The 17,389-nt window shown below is 44.2% G+C and overlaps 2 protein-coding genes across 2 annotated transcripts; one reads left to right on the forward strand and one right to left on the reverse strand.

The window, feature by feature from the left end:
- Nucleotides 1-445: 445 nt before the first annotated feature.
- Nucleotides 446-13,197, forward strand: LOC8043913 (DNA-directed RNA polymerase III subunit RPC6). Its single transcript, XM_029991119.3, has 10 exons — nucleotides 446-653; nucleotides 967-1,084; nucleotides 1,172-1,239; nucleotides 1,419-1,486; nucleotides 2,099-2,211; nucleotides 3,791-3,934; nucleotides 4,061-4,168; nucleotides 7,178-7,387; nucleotides 8,507-8,612; nucleotides 13,093-13,197. The coding sequence occupies exons 1-10, from the start codon at nucleotides 595-597 to the stop codon at nucleotides 13,098-13,100; spliced, it is 1,002 nt and encodes a 333-aa protein (XP_029846979.2). The 5' UTR covers nucleotides 446-594; the 3' UTR covers nucleotides 13,101-13,197.
- Nucleotides 13,194-17,230, reverse strand: LOC8043907 (dosage compensation protein dpy-30). The gene is made up of 4 exons (XM_029991120.3): nucleotides 16,893-17,230; nucleotides 16,483-16,574; nucleotides 16,195-16,355; nucleotides 13,194-13,978 (listed from the first exon to the last, which is right to left on the reverse strand). Exons 1-4 carry the CDS (start codon nucleotides 17,020-17,022, stop codon nucleotides 13,885-13,887), a joined length of 477 nt encoding a protein of 158 aa, XP_029846980.2. The 5' UTR covers nucleotides 17,023-17,230; the 3' UTR covers nucleotides 13,194-13,884.
- Nucleotides 17,231-17,389: the final 159 nt, after the last annotated feature.

The following is a 17,389-nucleotide window of genomic DNA, read 5'->3' on the forward strand; positions in this document are numbered from 1 at the left end:
CTTGGCGTGTGACTTACATGACCCCTTAACTGCCTTAACTGTCTAAAGCACAAAAGTTTATAAGTCCTACTATGCTGACATCTCCTCAACAGGTTGCGATGTAATCCTTCATATTAGTAAATTTGTTTGAAAAAACAAACTAACAACAAAATGGCGAATTGACATCATGTGAAAACTTTCTGATAGGTGGCGCAAGCCACCGTCTGATTAAAAAAAGACCAACAAGCGTCATTTAAAACAGTCTTAAAAACCATAAAGACCGATACCTTAGAACTATTAAATAAATATAATAATAAAATATTGCGTCCTAAGACGTAAAACCTTACATAAGTACAGTGAGAGCGCCTCGTGATTCTCTATTGTTGATTCTACTCTAGATGACAAAAGTAGATCAACCATCCCATAGATCCATCCACACCTACCATTTTTTTTTTTTTTTTTTTTTGTGACGTCATTATGAACGGGATTGTTCGGGTGGTTCGGGCCCACTGTGGTTCGGGCAGTTCGGGCGGTTCGCGTATCGACTGAACGAGCGCATCGTATTTCGAAAGCAAAATCCACGCGTTTGCTTCCATAGCTTACGAAGATCGAAACATGGCAAGTGCCGTCGAAGTCAAAGTGGAAAAACTTGATTCCGCCGACGTCGAACAAAAGTAAGCATGGCTCAGGTTCCGCATGACAGAAAACTCATTCAGTAGTGGAGAATCTGCGAAGAACATGAAGTCCAGAGCACTGCATGTCGATAAAAAGCCGGTCGTGGTCGTGAAACGATGCTTGCATATCTGTCATCTGTTAAGTTACCCGAGCAAGCAACATATTTGTATCTAGCGATGTTTTGGACAGTTATTTCTTAATTTCATTCGTAATACATTTGAGATCTCTGACATTTGGCCAGTCGAGCTCAACAGCTGACTGGGAGTCTTACGTGTCTTGTCGTGTACAATGTTATGTTTGCGTGTTTCGCAGAATAATCGAGCTTTGCAATGCCAACCCAGCGGGAATCACGGACAAAATCGTCCAACTACACATCCCCAATGTGGAACCCGTCATAAGGGCGGAGGCATTCAACAAGTTGTTGGGACAGGTAGGATTTCGCAGCTACCGAAAATATATAAATAATTAAAACGCTAAGAGACGAGGGTCATTCACTCGCATCTTTCTTAACTTTCAGGGCAAAATAGAAATCCTCAAGCAGAAGAATCAACTACTGTACAGACTGAAGGACCCGGAAGCAGACAAGTAAGACGTCGGCTCAATTCATACAGACACACTGCAATCACTCATTTGTTGAGCCATTGACAGATGCGCCTTGTGTGCGTACACAATTGGCCCTCCTCCTCCCCCCCCCCCCCCCCCCCCCCCCCCACACACACACACACTCATTTGTCTGCATTTTTTTTTTTTTTTTTCGTTCCAAGGAAATGCAAGGGCTCCGACAGGGAAGAGAAGGTCGTCTACAAGATTGTGGAGGAGGCTGGAAACAAAGGTAATATCACACAAAGGAACAAAGCATCTTGATGATAGTACACGCACTTGACAAATTCAGTTCAGCTTTTCTCCGCAGTAGCACCGACAACCGGTTGCAATGGTAGGTGGGATGTCTGGGCAACGAGAATGTCATCTTAGGCATATAGAATGGGTAGCACAGGAGTATTTCTCTGCAACTGTAGGAACATTGAGAATGCATTACGAAGGGGGGGGGGGGGGGGGGGGGGGGTACATATAGTTCTACCATTTAGTTGCGTCTCCATGGAAAATTACCAACTCGTACGGTATATTAAATAGACTGCATAACGAGATAAGCCTCACCTTCTGCACCCATCACAAAACTTCAAGCACCTAAGGAGAGCCTCTGTTTCTCCACTGTCTTTGTTCTGTTTGCTTGAATCGAACAGACGGAATCTTGCCCTAAGTACTTGCAAAAGTAGGCGTCGCCAATGCTAGCAATGCTCGTTTTTACGAAACTCTCCCAATGTCTTGTCTCGGCTCATTTTGACCACACCGGTCCCGTTCTTTGACGTCGAAGGTGACAATCGAGGGACGACAAACACGAAAGAGTGCAAGTCATTGTTGTATCTCCAGCAGCCTGTCGTTGCAGGCATCTGGATCCGCGACATCCGCATGAAGAGTGGCCTGGTGCTCACCTCGCTCAACAAGATTCTGAAGAACTTGCAGAGCAAGAAACTCATCAAAGCCGTCAAGTCTGTCTCGGTGAGGAGCCTCCGCGCGTTCATTTCCTATACTTTGTTTCACCGTAACTTGGCAAAGAGCAAATGCTACGACCCCCCACCCACCGAGCAAGTCGGAATGATGCAGGCAAAGCATGTGGTGACCCTTACGACAGGCACGGGAGTGTGAGTGTAACCCATGTAATTGAGAAAAGGGGAAGGAGGAACTCCCTTCTTCCCAAGACCTTCTTGGGTGTGTCGCAGACGTCGCTTTTATCCCCCTCGGAAATTAGCGTGTCACTTAAAATTCTTAGCGAAGCGGCTTTCCTCTCTATCTTGGCCGTGGCTCCTACAGAACTTGGCGCAACTAGTGAGATGCAGCATACTCACGTGCCTCCCTCCGACGTGCTGATTGGTTCACCGGGACCACAGCCTTCACCGTTGGCCAAGTTGCGGCGAGGCGGAGTGTGCGGTGCGTAATTCTGTTTGCTTCTTAGGGAACAGGGTTTGCGATGATGTCAGAACGTCGAGCTCTTATTGGCTGATTGAAAAAGCAATGAGTAGAGCTCAAGGCATCTAGCATTGAGGTCTACCCACTACACTCCTAATGGAAGCCAATTGGAGCTCGGCGTCGTTCTGACGTCGCCGCAACCCCTGCGCAAGAAGCAGACAACTTGCTTTCCGCATAGCATAGGTAATATTTGTTTTGCATTGCAACTTCGGTTACATGTTAGAGGTTGACTGGATTCTCGTAGTACAGTAACAGCAAGGGCTACAATAGGGACGCCCGATGTTTTGTGTTTTTGCTTGGAAGAAATCGGTACATTTTGGTGCTTGTACCTGTTCTGGGCGGGTGCTGCTCGAATGCACAAAAGGAATCACTGTACTTTGAAAAAAAGATGAACACTGAATGAACATGATCACTCCCACTCAATATAATGGGGGATTTCTTCAGATATCTATTCTTGTTAATTAATTTGAGCAGTTATATATATATATATATATAATGAAGTTTCATTTTACTTTTTTTACTTCTTTTGTTGAGAGATCCTATTCTAGAGCTATAGCCTTCAGTTGTGCGACACTTGCTTCTCATGGGTATTTACGCAAAATTTAATTTACTGCATGATTCTGTATGTTCTCTGCTGTGTATCTGTACGCCTTCACTAGATGGTGCTGCCGACCCGCTCTGTAACGACTGTGTCGGGGAAGGCTAAGAAACTATCGTCAGAGGAGGGCCAACTCTGGAACCGCGGGGATGGAAGGCTGCTGTTATTCCGGCCGCTTGTTTTTAGTTAATAAAGTGTTATGTTATAACCTAACCCCGAAGTACATAACAATCTTAATACTATGTATGAGGTATTCTTGGTACAGGTCCCACACAGTGCCTGCTCATCCTGAATGATGCCTCTCCAGTAAATTATATGAAATTTGAATAGTACAAACATTCTGGATACTACGCCAAAATTCTTACCTGCTTCGTTCAGGATCACAGCTGTATGCCAATTAAAAAAAAGCTTTCAAACTACTCCTGTACAGAAACAGAACACAGATGCAGAAACAGCACCCTCAGCTATAAGTGTTTAGGGTTCAATCCCTTTCCTTTTTTTTCTCCATCCAAGGCTTCCAAGAAAAAAGTCTACATGCTGTTCAACCTTGAACCAGACCGTTCTATCACCGGGGGTGCCTGGTACAGCGATCAAGACTTTGAGTCCGAATTTGTCGAAGTCCTCAATCAGCAGTGCCACCGGTTTCTGCAAAAGAAGGCAAGTCGTCGGCAGTCGCCCATAAAAGCTCGAGTTCCGAGGGCAGTGCAATGAAGGTCGCTTGTTGGAGCGCGTTTTAGAGCATTGCCTAATGGTGTCTGTTCTTCGTCTTGTCCTTGTGCCCAGCTGACAGTGGCCAGGGAGACAAGCAAGGATCCCATGCTGGAGAAGAACGCCTCCTTTGCCTCTTCCAAAGAGGTGTGGAACTTCATCATGGAGCTCGGCATCAGCAAGGTCAGCCGGCTTGCCTTCCTCTGGATCTGTTGGCCATAAGTTGTTACGAGCCTACTGGGTACTAATTCATCTGCAGTAGAAACATTGGAGCATGGCAGGCACAGGGAGGCATTGAGGTGTAAATGAGGTGGAGCATATCTATCACACTGGCTATGTTAGAGAGCAGTTTTTGGACATATTAGTCGGAGAGACAAACACAACATTAAACAGGAAATGAACTCATATCCCCACGGGAGTGCGAAATGAGACTGGCCGTATAACTCCCCTGGACAAACCGCATTAGTGCAGCTTTTATGGCTCTTTTTTAAACAATTTGTTAGTCTTAAAAAGAAGCATTCTGTATATATAAATATACAGGGTGTTTTTTTTTTTTTTATTCTTACACATTTGTTTAAATATACTAAGAAAGCTACACAAGAAAGTTTGTGCAGGTGGGTTATACGGCCAGGCAGACATTATGTGGGTGGCTAATCTTTGCGTTAAGTCGGCTAATTAATTAAAATTCGTAATTTAACGTTTTAATTACTGAAAGTAAACATTTGTTTTCAATTAGAAACTTGCTGAGCATCATCGAAAACCCTTAAATCAACTATTTTTAGCAGGATATAACGCCGGGGCAGCATTCTACAGCGTTCTGTAAAAACGTTCCATTTGGACGCGTTTCTAGATTTCGGTTTCTTATCGGAGTGCATCTACGCGCCCGCGATCCTGCTCCCCGGTGGTCGTGGCGCGAAACCACCTCCTCGCATCCCTCGTAGAATGAAGGGAAGTACGGCGCACGTGTGTTGCGCGTCTCGGCCACTGGGGAGCAGGACCACGGGCACAGTGATTCGCTCCGATAAGAAACCGAAACCTAGAAACGCGTCCAAATGGAGCGTTTTTACAGAACGCTGTAAAATGCTTCCCCGGCGTTATATCCTTCTAAAAATAGTTGATTTAGTGGTTTTCGATGATGCTCTAAAAGTTTCTAATTGAAACCATGTGTCTTTTTCCACGAGCTAGAAGGTTAATTAATAAATTTTAATTAATTAGCCGACTTATCGCAAAGATTAGCCACCCACATAATGTCCGTTTGGCCGTATAACCCACCTGCACAAACGGCATTAGTGTAGCTTTCACGTTTTTTTTTAAACAAATGTGTAATAAAAAAAAAAACACTCTATATATATATATAGAGAGAGAGAGAGAGAGAGAGAGAGGGTGTTCCAGATAACTTGTACTAAACTTTACAAAACAATCGGAGCACTCTGCGAGAGTGAAACCAACTGTATGTTGTTAAAAAGCGTTTTGGGAATGTGCAAAAAATGTTTTAGTGCTCCTAGTTATTTAGTTTATTAAGACTAATTAGCAAATGTTTTAATGATTCATTTAAGAGACCGAGGTGTGTATTGGAAAGTTTTAGAGCGCATTGAGAAACACATAATTAAGGTGTTTCCTATACCTTACACTTTGTGTGCTTCTTTTTATGAGCCTAAAAAGAAAGCCTGCAAAATATAAAAAAGAACCACTTGACAATGCGCCCGCACGTCGTGCTTGCAGTGCTGTCAGACGTGCTCTGAAGGAATAAAGTCCACCCTATCACTGGTGCACTGTCCGAGAAAGAGCCTTGCAGCAGCAGATGCTCGCAGTTATCGTCGAGGACGACTACAACACAAACCCCTGTCTTGTACAACGCGCCAGTGATAAGGAGAACTTTGTTCCTTCAGGGCACATCTAAGTGCGCTGCAAGCTCAACACGCGAGCACGTTGTCACGTGGTCTTTTTTTATGTTTCACAGGCTTTCTTTTTAGGCTAATGAAAATAAGTGTGCAAAGTATATTGAATATTAAAGATGAAACAAACCCCCCCCCCCACCAAAAAAAAAAAAAAATTATTCCTGGTTATGCCACTGATATATATATACATATGTATGTATGTAGTAGGAACATTGCAACAATGACAAAATGTTACACACATGCAAAACCTGACTTTAGTTGTCAATCTGAAGTTTCAATGGTAATGTTCCTATGAAAAGCAAATTGGATGCCATGCATGTTTATACCGCAGAAAGTTGGTTTTGCCTTGAGATTTGGCAACACTGGTTCAGTCCTGTAAAGGCTAACTTGGCCAGTACAGTATGACTGCTAACTTAGGACACTTAACAGTCTTCATCTGATAGTGATGAGACAACTACAAACTGGTACAATTTCTCTAATCAGAGTATTTCAATATACCTATATAGTTTTTCTGAAGCGAGTCATACCTAAACCTTTATCTTGAGCGGGTCAGATAGGCACATCAGTCACGTTTTCCAGAAACCTAACTTTTGGAATGAAATGTAACAGATTGTCTCCAACTTCTAAAACCCATTTGGTAAATCTATCCTTCCAGGAAGAGGGGCCGTTTCTACTATAGTCGGTGACAGGCTAACAGGGGGGTCGGTGACATCCACAGTTCTTTTGCAACGTGCATTCCACACCATCAAGGTTGCTGGTCTTAGCAGCCTATTAATATGAGCTCATTCTGAGCACATGCTTTAAACAGCATCCTCAAATGTGGCACCCAGTGAATACTTTTTATACTGTCGAGACCGGTTGTAATGAAGTCGGTCATAACAAAGCGACCACGATTTCCCACCCCCTTTTGCACTTCGTTAACCGAAGTCGGTTATAACGAAATAGCGGGTACAGCGAAGGGATTTCCGATTCCTGTTGTTTTTGTTATAACAGATCTTGACAGTAGTGTTGTTCGCCCCGTTTCATACACATGCCTGTCAAAAGTAAAGCATAAACCTGCAAAACTCCATTCCAATGAAAAAAAAAAAAAAAAAGCAGCATTGCGCTTGTTGCAAGATGTCGCATGCAAGACGGGCTTGCAGTGATGTGGAGGTGAGCCAGCTGGCGCCGCGTGAATCCATTAGCGACGACGCTAGAGGGAGAAAGGCACGGGTCTTCTAGGCGGTATCTTTCCGTTTCGTAAAATGGCATGCGACAGATCCCCGAGATGACATTCCCGTCCCGTCTCGCACAGGTCCAGTTGAGCATGGACGACATTGAGACCATCCTCAACACCCTCATCTACGACGGCAAAGTCGAGAAGACGGTCGTTTCGGCGGGAGGGATGGGCTCATCTTCCAAGGGGGCCGGGGCGGACTCTGCGGACGTGGTCAACCTGTACCGGGCGGTCGATCCGCTGGTCGAAAGCGCCGGCATCATGCGGATGCCCTGCGGCACGTGTCCCGTACGTCTCCATGCACGCCCCTTGCTCCTTGGTGCCTCACCTCGTTCCTCGCGCTTCCGTCTTTCTCTGTCATGCATCGCGTCTTCTCTTTCTTTCTGCCGTCTGCTTCGTCCAACACCTCCCAATGCGAAGCGCAAGTTCGTCTGCTTCTGTCATAAGGCTTGTAATGGGGTCAGAACGCCAAGCTCTTATTGGCTGATTGAAAAAAATAGCAGGGAGACGTCAAGGCATCTAGCATTGAAGTCTACGCACTACCCTTTCAATCAGAGCCAATCAGGGCTCGGCTTTGTTATGACGTCACTGCAACTCCTGCGCAAGAAGCAGACGATTTGCGCCCCGCATAACGAAGCTGCCAGGCAGCATTTTCAAATCTGGCCCACCGGAGGGCAGCGCGGGGCATGAATTAGTCGCAGAGGGCCACGTCGGCGTTCGGCTGGGGCCGTCGTGTATTGAGCACGGGTCCTAGCCGAACGCTTGTGCAGCACTCGTGTCCAATCTGGGTCTGTTAGAACGTAAGGCGAAGAAAACCACCTCCCACAAAGCTTTGTACTGCTTGCGATTGGCGGATGGCGATAGATGGTACCGGAGTGTTCTCTCGCTGTAAGGCCAGCTTCAGACAGGGCAACTTTCTCAGCTGTTTCATTATTGCTGGCCAGTTATTCCCTAGCTTTCCCTACATCTTAAATGAAGTTGCTGACCAGTTGTTCCCTGGACCCTCGCGCTGCAACACAAATTGCCGAGATAGAGTTCGGCTAGAAACAAACAAGCAACTCCGACACGTTTGAAGTGGCAGCAGCCAATCAGGGACGCAATATTTCGACTTGGTTCCGGTTTGAAATGGTTTGTTTTTGAGAATAAATCGTTTCAGAAACACGAGTCAGCGTTCTCAATGTTATTTAAAGATATAAAACCACGTTTATAGCATGTAGCTGTGCGTCTAAATGGTGCGAGAAAATTAGAATTTAATGATGATGATGGAAAATCATAGCAATTCGGCTGCTGCGTATGCGGGGGCACGGGTTGCGACGCAGTCGACGGGACTCAAACACGTTTGTGGAGCGGCCTTGGAAATGCACATTGTAGCGGTGCTGTAGAACCTTGAAAACGTTGCTTCTGCAGGTGATCCAGAATTGCTACGAAGGTGGCGTGGTGTCCCCGGCCACGTGCCAGTATTTCAAAAAGTGGCTTGACATGGACTTCGACGAAAACGGGTCGTTCGACGACGGTACGGCCCCTTTATTGGTTTTTTTTTAAGTCTATACAGAGCGTTTCTTTTAATCAATCCAGAATGTCAATTTAAAAGAAAAAAAAAAAAAAGGAACTTGCATCAAAGTTTTTTTAGCCCACGGGCAGTTTGCTGGTGAATGAGGCTCTCTCTCCCGGAGGCTAAGATAACCCCAAGAAGGATTCTTCCTACCCACGGACCTGGTCACATGACCAGGTCCGTGGGTAGGAAGCACCCAGCATTCCACCCGATTCCGTGTAAGCCTTGCCCATCGCATTCTATGGCCTCTCGCTCGATGCAATTTTCCCCATAAAACATTTTACACACCGTTTCTAAAGTACACGAATGCGGTTTATTTCACTTGAATTTTAAGCGTGTGCACCGTCTTTGTGCATGCAAAGGCAGATTTCAGTAATCAGATTGAGGATGGACTTGCGGCAGCCATCTGCCTGTCTCAGCATCAACTACTTTGTGCTGCATTATCCAGGCTGGTGCAGCTTCCAATGTGCTCCAATGCTATTGGAGCTACTTGCACAAGCGCGTTGCTTCGTTTGGCGTCTCCTTTGCACGAAAGCGCGTGCAAACGAGATACAAGGCGAAGCCACGTGCTCTTGCAGTAGTGCTGAGCTGCAGTACTACACTACGCTAGTCTCTTTAGTGTAGCAGAAAATAGTTGACATTTTTTTTTATAGACGCCTTGACCTCATGAAGCTGGTTATGTGATCAAAAATCCCTTTTGCGGTGGCTTTAGCCACTGGGAGAGATACCTGCATTCACCGGCAAGCCGCCTCTTGGCCAAGTTACTGGCCACTGGGAAAGAAGCAAAATGGATGAATTAGTTAGCCCAGTAAAAAGTCTCGATTAACATTTTGCATTTCAATTCTGGAGGCATAATGTATTTGGAGAGTGGATGCTCGACCTCAGTACAGTACAGCCTAGCCACGATGGGAATTTTTTAATAAAAAATCAGAAGGGGGCACTAAGGTGCGAAAAGGTCGCTCTTGTATACAGCTTCGAACCAAAATTAAGCAGCCGGAGAGCGGTGCTGTCGCAGCCTGCTACGCTTGCAGAGGCGTCGACATCACTATGTTGAGGTTGAGCGCCGATTCACCAAATGCACTACGCCCCCCCCCCCCCCCCCCTCACAAAAAAAAAAAAAGTTTGACAGGAGGCTTTTTAGTGTAGACTTTTTAAGAGACTTTTTAGTGTTGTGTGTGTGTTTTAGTGTAGAGACTTTTTAGTGTTGTGTCGATTACCCGCAGTCTCGGGGTTTTTTCAACCATTGACAGGAGGGTCATTCCATGCCAAAAGAGACGCGGCAATTTTTCTATGTCTGGGATATATACAAAAAAATTAATTTGGATAAAGAAGCCTCTGAGCTAAAAAAAAAAAAGTATCCTTTTTCTTTTGTGAAAAAATAAATATTATTTTTGGTGATCTAAATTTCTGGGATTTGTATAAAACCCGTGTAGCTAAAAAAAAATTGTGAAAAATGGCTGCGCACCACACTAATTTAGGTTAGTACCTAGTTACTTAACAACATGCCCATCTTACAGTAAAATACAAACACTGAAAGATGCCATTTTGAGTCCAAATAGGAGCTCCAAAATGAAAAGACTTCATGACATTTCTTTATTTTTTTTAGTCAACTTGGAGTTGTGTGTTATCCACAATACTTTTTTTATTTGTTCCCAGGGAACTAATAATTGAATTGCATGTGTTAAATGTCCAAAGCCTCATTTTGTTGCATTTTAATTAAATGACAACATCTCCAGTTTATGACAAAACGGCCTTATTGAGAGCCAGAAAAAGCAATGAGGGCAGCGGTGCCCGCCACTTTCAAAATAGCCAAAAGTTCAATCCACCTCACTTCTTCAACATAGCAAAAAAATGGAAAAGTGCTTTTTGTTGTTGCCGAGAAATTATTTTTCAAAGATGAGCCTCTCCGACCGTGCATCCACGCATCCGCCTCTTAGGCGACGCACGCCGGCGTTCGCCGACGAGATGTCGACAGTGCGAAAAGCTGCCGCTAGGTCTTCAACTCTCTTCTGAAAATACTCTTTATTTAGTTGAAGTAGACGTTATCTTGACATCCACGCATCCGTATTTTTTTTACCTTACATAATGACACTGGCGTCTTAATTTCACTCTACTGCGCAGGTAACCGCCGACGAGCGCAGGCCTTCATCATCGTCTGCTTCCTCAGTTTGGAAATGCATACTGCATGTCGACCTTGTCTGTGGTACGTCCAGATGTAAAAAAAAATTCGGACCGGATAGCTCCTCACCTATGCAAAATGATAACAGTGATGTCGCTTCACCATTGAACGTAAATATGTATAGAACCAAGATGTATTGAAGTTCGTAGGTGAACCACCAAGAACGCGCTGTTGAGATAGCAACGGGTCACGGAAACGACTGTCACTTTTCTGTGCGTCATTGTGGGCGGGGCTTGCGGCAATATTGAAATCGGGAGTAAAAATGCGAAAACTGATCGATGAATATCTAAGAAACTATTACCTTTTTGCAAATTTTGTAAATTGTTCAAACCTCCGATAGTAGTTGGCGTCGATATTGGAATTGCGACATCCGCCATAAAACCGTCATTTAAAATGTTAATCAACAATTTGTTTATTAAGCAGACTTACAACGACGGTTGTTACCTCACCTAACGTCCGCCGAGCCTGCCGCTCCGATGGAGCAGACGACACCTGTGCAATGCCCACTTTTCATCAAACACACTTCCTCCAAAAATACTAGGGAGTTCAGAATTCGAGACATGTTCTGTTGGCCCCCAGTGTATTTTGGAGCCTAAAATACTGCACATGTACGTGACCTCAGGGGTGTGAGGCATCTGCCAGAGTGAAATGCTTTTTCCATCATTACACTCCTTTTTGGTAGCACACATATTCTACCGAATACATTTAAGCTCAATGGAAAAGCGACATCACCGTTACCATTTCGCAATGGTGAAAAGCTATCCGGTCTGAACTGTTTTTGTTTTGACGTGCAGTATGCATTCCCAAACTCTGGAAGCAGAGGACGCAGGCCTGTGCTCGTCGGCAATTATATGGGCAGAAGTACAGTAAAATTAAGAAGCCAGTATCAGGATATGGATGCTTGAAAGTCAGGATAACGTACACATCAGGTAAACAAAACGTGTTTCCGGGAGAGCTTTGAAGACCTTTTGGTGGCATTTCGCACCCGTGACGCTTCGTTGGCGAACGCCAGCGTGCGTCATCTACGAGGCGGGTGCCTGGATGTAGGGTCGGAGAGGCCCATCTTTGAAAAATAATTTCTCACCAGCAACGAAAAGTTTTTTTCTGACTTTTTGATATGTTGAACAGATGTGGGTTGAACTTTTGGCTATTTTGAAAGTTCCAAGCCTCGACGCCCACATTGCTTTTTCTGGCTCTCGATAAGGCAATTCCTGCATAAACTGGAGAATTTGTTAGTTATATAAAAACCAACAAAATGAAGTTTTAAAAATTTAATGGATGCAATGCAATTATTAGTTCTATGGGAACAAACGAAAAAAGTATTTTAGCTAACACTCAACCCCAAGTTGACTAAAAAAAATTAAGAAATATCAAAGTCCCTTCGTCTTGGGCTCCTATTTGGACTCAAAATGGCGTCCTTCAATGCTTGTATTTAACTGCAAGATAGGGCATATTAAGGAATTAGGCACCCACCTAAATTTGTGTGGTACACAAGTTTTTTCAGTGTCTTAACTACACGGGTTTCTGCAAATTCCAGAAATTTAGAACATGTCGGCAAAAATAAAATTTATTTTTTCACAAAAGAAAAATATTATTTTTCCTGGAGTTCGGAGGCTTCTTTATACAAATTAATTTTTCATTCATATTTCAGACGTGGAAATGTTGCAATGTCTCCTTTGGCATGAAGTTCACCTCTTCTGTCAAATTTTCTTGTCAAAAATGGTAATTTTTATTGAAGCCAGGCTTGCACGTGGCAGTGAATGGTTTAGTGCATGTTAAAGGGGAGCTCCGGACTTTTTTTTTTTTCCAGCTACCCAAACAAATTGCATTTTCTGAATAGCCGGGTGTCAGTCTTCACAGCATGCTAATTATTGTCTTGATATTCAAAATAGCTTTTTGAGAAAACCGCAAGTAAGTTTCTGCCTGCTTCCCTGTCAATGAGCTTCCAAACATTCTTTTCTGACGATGAAACATCTTGTAATTGGTTGGGAACGTGGTCAACTGCCCACTTTGTACCATTTCGGTCGGCACACTTCATTCAGAGTTGCCAGAGGGGCTCTCGGTTTGACAAACAATAATGGAATGCAAAAACTCAATGACTTTGCAAATTTTTTTTTTCTTTCACTCAATACTTGGGGGATTGGTACAGTCATGTTTTCTGTCAGTGTATTGAGCCACTTTTGAGGTAAATCGGTAACCATAAGAAAACATTGCTGGAGCACCCCTTTAAGCGTTAAAATCACATTTTTTCTTTCCTTGCAGTTTTCTGACGAAGCGCCGTGCAGCACAAGATTTGTACAGCTCCGAAGAATTGAATAAACGTGTCGCCCGTGCGATCGTTAGCAAAGCGAGAAATGCACGCCTTTACTTCAGTTTTTTTATTGTTTGCAATTCACTGCACCAAGAAGTAACGTCTTGCCCACTCTATAACTTTCCCCATCTCCTAAACGCCTACAGGTGACACATCGATAAAACATTACACTTTCATTTTCCTCTCCACTCCGTCAGGTGGCTAACAATGTTCTTTTCTTATTTTTTTTTTGTACACAGAAAAATGCAAGTGACACGTTTTTCACCGTTTCTCCTTCGAACGGTGCCACACACACGCACACAAAAAAAATTACCTCGAAAAAACAAAATGCATGACCTGAGGTGCTTTCAAATTTGACTGTTTGTGCAAGCTATAATATTTATTAAACAAAAAGAAAAGGTAGCAAACTTATCTACATGCTAAAAAGAAAGACGGACCATGTGTACAGAGCTCAAAGAAAGTTCAAAGCACGAATAAACGTCGAACATACGCAAGAAAAAGCGACACATTTCCTACGACGTCGCATCTTCGATTGTGGATGCTCGAGTTAGGTGCAGCTCATTTGCCATTTCAGTGCAATGCCACCATAAATAAGCCGGGCTGCCTAAACAGAACTCCCATCTGCCAGAATATTGGTGGGAGCGTGAAAAAAAAAAATTGTTTCTCATGTTGGTGTTTTCATTTCGTGTCTTTGCGACGCATGTAAATAAATGCTGTAAAAAATATATATATTTCTCTTCGCGTCAGTTCTGTCCGTTGACGGACTGGCTGCCATGCTCAAACTGCGTCTTGTTTCGGATCAGGTAGTTGGCCAGGTACTCAATCGGGTTTGGCGGCCTGCAAAGGGAATAAGTAGCAGGAGTTGGTACAAGGTAAAACTACAGTTTTGAAATTTGTTATATGCAATAAGCCATTTGTAGTGACCAAGAAACAACATCGGGTTCATATTTTACGAACTGCACATCTTGTAGGTCTGGGGTCTCAAACTCGTTTGAGTGTGGGTGGGGGCCGGATAGCTTAAGCCCGAAAGGTTGAGGAAAACGACTCGTGACCATAAAGAAGAGGGTGAGCGCGACTCAAAACGGCCAGTTCTTGATTGGCAGTTTTCGGGCGGAAAGAAAACAAATTTCGAGTCGCAAATTTGTTTTGGGTAGTTGGGCTCTCGGGGCGTGATGTCATGTTAGAGAAGTTATCAAAATCTCTGCTCTCGCGCATCTTCAGCGCCTGTCAGAGCTATGCACGCTGACTTTTGCTATTTTCAAAAAGGTCTGACGTCGCGACTGGTGTCAATGCGGAAAAATATATTTGGCAAGCTTGCTATTGCACGCACTGCCCACACGAGCGACATGTGCTTGGCGGCCCAAATATCCTAGTATGACGTCATGACTGGTCAGAGGTTTTCAGTGTTTTCTTGCGTTTAGTTACATCTTCGGGGGAAACAAACGTAATGTTCAGATTCATGAGATAAAAATATGCCACAATTCCTGTTTTTTTTGTAAATAAGTTTTAGCTTTTTTTTTTTTTTTTTTAAAGAAGCAATAAAAAGAAAATGTATCGGCCAGATCTTAATTTTTTTTGTAATCATTAAGCCACAAAGATCTTGATTCCCAAGTAGTGCGGCAAAATATTGTACCTGCATTTTATAAGCCGTGTAAAAAAATTGTGTTTTTTGGACCGACTGAAACGACCATGCGACACACCTTGCCAGTATGAGCAGAAAAAATGCCATGATAGCTATGCAAAAAGTTGGGACAGATATTCAAGTTCATTTAATCCACAAATAATAAATTGGGTGCAATAAAAACACTTAACAGTTTACACTCATTCTTTTACGAATGTTTGTCACTACATCATGCGACTGTGGTACAGTTTCGGTTTTAAACACATTTTAGGTCTTCTGCTGCTTAGTAACAATCGCAACTATGCGCCTCGTCCCGCCGCGGCTCGCATTCGTTGCGGAACCTGATTGGCAGATTACAATTCTAATAAAACAGAGTTAAGCAATAAAAAGGTTGCAACCCCGAGAGGATTTGAACCCAGAACTTCGAGTAAACAGTAGCAGGGAGGGACGTGCACGTTTGACCTTTCGACAATCTTTTGACTTGCCCATGACAAAATGCTGTATGAGAGGAAGGGGGAGAGGAGGTCCCAGCAAAATGGAAAATTTCAAAGGGGGGAAAGGGCCCAAGCCCCATGGCCCCCCCTCCCTCCCTCCCTTCCTTCCTTCCTTCCTTCCTTCCCCCCCCCCCCCCCCCCCCCCCCCTTTTGGCTACGGGCCTGCTACATCCGTTTCGGGCCGTTTACTTTTGCAGGTGCAGCCGTAGGACGTAATATTTCAGTATTTCCCATGACCTCTAATCGTGGTCATGGGAAATACAAACAACATATAGTGTCGGCGTACGACTCGAAACCTAAAAGCCAACCGCAGAGTAATAGGCAAAGCTAGAGCTCAGTGGTTGGCCATCTTATAATTATCTGAGCATAATATCAGACATTGGATGTCATCCGTTGACTTGCATGCGTGACGCCATTATGGCACTGCTGCTGGAGTGATATCTGACGCTCAGGCTTTGCCCACCAAGTCTTGTCTAGGTTACTATCTTGCACAGATAAGAGAAATTTCCTATGCACATGCCCACCAAGTCTTGTCTAGGTTACTATCTTGCACAGATAAGAGAAATTTCCTATGCAGAGAGCGAGTCGTCTGCTGGTACTGCTGCTGGGGTGATATCTGACGCTCTGGCTTTGCCAACTAAGGCCAGTCTAGGCTGCCATCTTGCACAGATAAGAGAAATTTTCTATGCAGAGAGCAAGTCGCGTGCTTCTTACGCAAGAGTGGCGGTGACGTCAGAATGACGCCAAGGTCCGATTGGCTTTGATTGAAAGGATAATGGGTAGACCTCAATACTAGATGGTCTGGAAGCAGACGATGCAGGCCTGTGCTCGTCGGCAATTACTTGCGGCAATTACTTGGGCAGAAGTAGAGTAAAATTAAGAAGCCGGAAGACGGAAACCAAAATCCCAGGAGAACGCCAAAGGAGTCCACTACCCACCTTTCCTTAGCCAGAGTGGAGAGCGCCTGTAGCAAGATCGGCACCACCGTCTGATCCAAGTACTGCCTCGTCGGTAAGGAATGGAAATCCGAGTCCATCTTCGACTTTTTGGGTAGACTAGCGGCGATGTTCTCCTTGTCGGATGTGGCCTTGGTCGAGTCCTTTTCCAGGTTTCCCCCACCCCCCAGGTAAAACAAAAACGAGAACACGACGCAACTAGTCAGAAAAGTTCGACTAACGACCTTAAACTCGCAAGAAAGCAGAGTTCGCTACCCCAAGCTTACTAACCTGAGCGTTGTCTGTAGCGCCGGCGGCTACTGTGTCTGTGGCGGCGCGTACGTCTTCGGTGACTTCAGCCTTGGTGGCAGCGTTGTTCTCGTCTGCAAAAAGAAGCGTAAGCACGACATGGCGTGCCCGATTTCTGCATTTTTCTCGATAATTTAGGGTTTGTTTCTATCCCTTTGCCCGCTTATAACAAAGATTAGACGCTGAAAAAAAATGTGCTGTCGGCCATTTCTTATCGTGAGTGGATTAGCTCGCCACAGTATCTGTTTTTCGGTTCATAGAGAAAGACGGCGGGGAAGTGGAATGATTCTGCTGCATTATTGAGTCCTCTCCATCATGTTAGACCATTGCTTTATGTTGAAGTGGTTAAAAGAAACACCGAGCACAGACTCTGCTCGCCGCATTTCACTTACCTTCGGCCATGTTTTCGAAAGCACGGGCAGGCGCTGCACGAGCGCACGGGAAGCGACGATTTAATGGATGGATGGATGGATGAATGGACGTAAATTTATTATGCTGTGAAGATGTGGCAACTTGCGCCATCTATCCTAAATGCTTCATCAAAACTATATTTTTAATATAGTTTTGATGTATATATTTTTAAAATTTATGTCAGCAGCCAGATAACCTCTGCTTGGTTATTTCTATTTTCCTAACGTTTGTGTATTCTTGTCTCGCCTTCGGTAACCCACCGGTCGTGCTTTTCACACGCTTTGATCGCTTTACTTCGTAACCTTCGTAACACTGCCAACACTGCCGTCCTGGTGCAAGAAGTTTAGAAGGACCTCGTCATAAAAAAAAAAAAAAAAGGTAAATATTGATTAGATCATAGGTAACGCAACACGCCACCCAGTTCAAAACGTTAGCTGTAGTTATTTATCAGAGCCGTTATTTATTTATCCATCCATTA

The sequence above is a fragment of the Ixodes scapularis genome, unplaced genomic scaffold, assembly GCF_016920785.2.
Source record: "Ixodes scapularis isolate PalLabHiFi unplaced genomic scaffold, ASM1692078v2 PGA_scaffold10__122_contigs__length_95168666, whole genome shotgun sequence".
Lineage (NCBI taxonomy): Eukaryota > Metazoa > Arthropoda > Arachnida > Ixodida > Ixodidae > Ixodes > Ixodes scapularis.

Coding starts and splice junctions, on each gene's coding strand:
- LOC8043913 (XM_029991119.3), top strand. CDS start 595: ATGGCAAGTGCCGTCGAAGTCAAAGTGGAAAAACTTGATTCCGCCGAC. Junction 1,240..1,418: donor AAGGACCCGGAAGCAGACAA/GTAAGACGTCGG, acceptor TTTCGTTCCAAG/GAAATGCAAGGGCTCCGACA. Junction 4,169..7,177: donor TGGAGCTCGGCATCAGCAAG/GTCAGCCGGCTT, acceptor CGTCTCGCACAG/GTCCAGTTGAGCATGGACGA.
- LOC8043907 (XM_029991120.3), bottom strand. CDS start 17,022: ATGGCGCAAGTTGCCACATCTTCACAGCATAATAAATTTACGTCCATT. Junction 16,356..16,482: donor GCGCTACAGACAACGCTCAG/GTTAGTAAGCTT, acceptor AACCTGGAAAAG/GACTCGACCAAGGCCACATC. Junction 13,979..16,194: donor TCCACTCTGGCTAAGGAAAG/GTGGGTAGTGGA, acceptor TTCCCTTTGCAG/GCCGCCAAACCCGATTGAGT.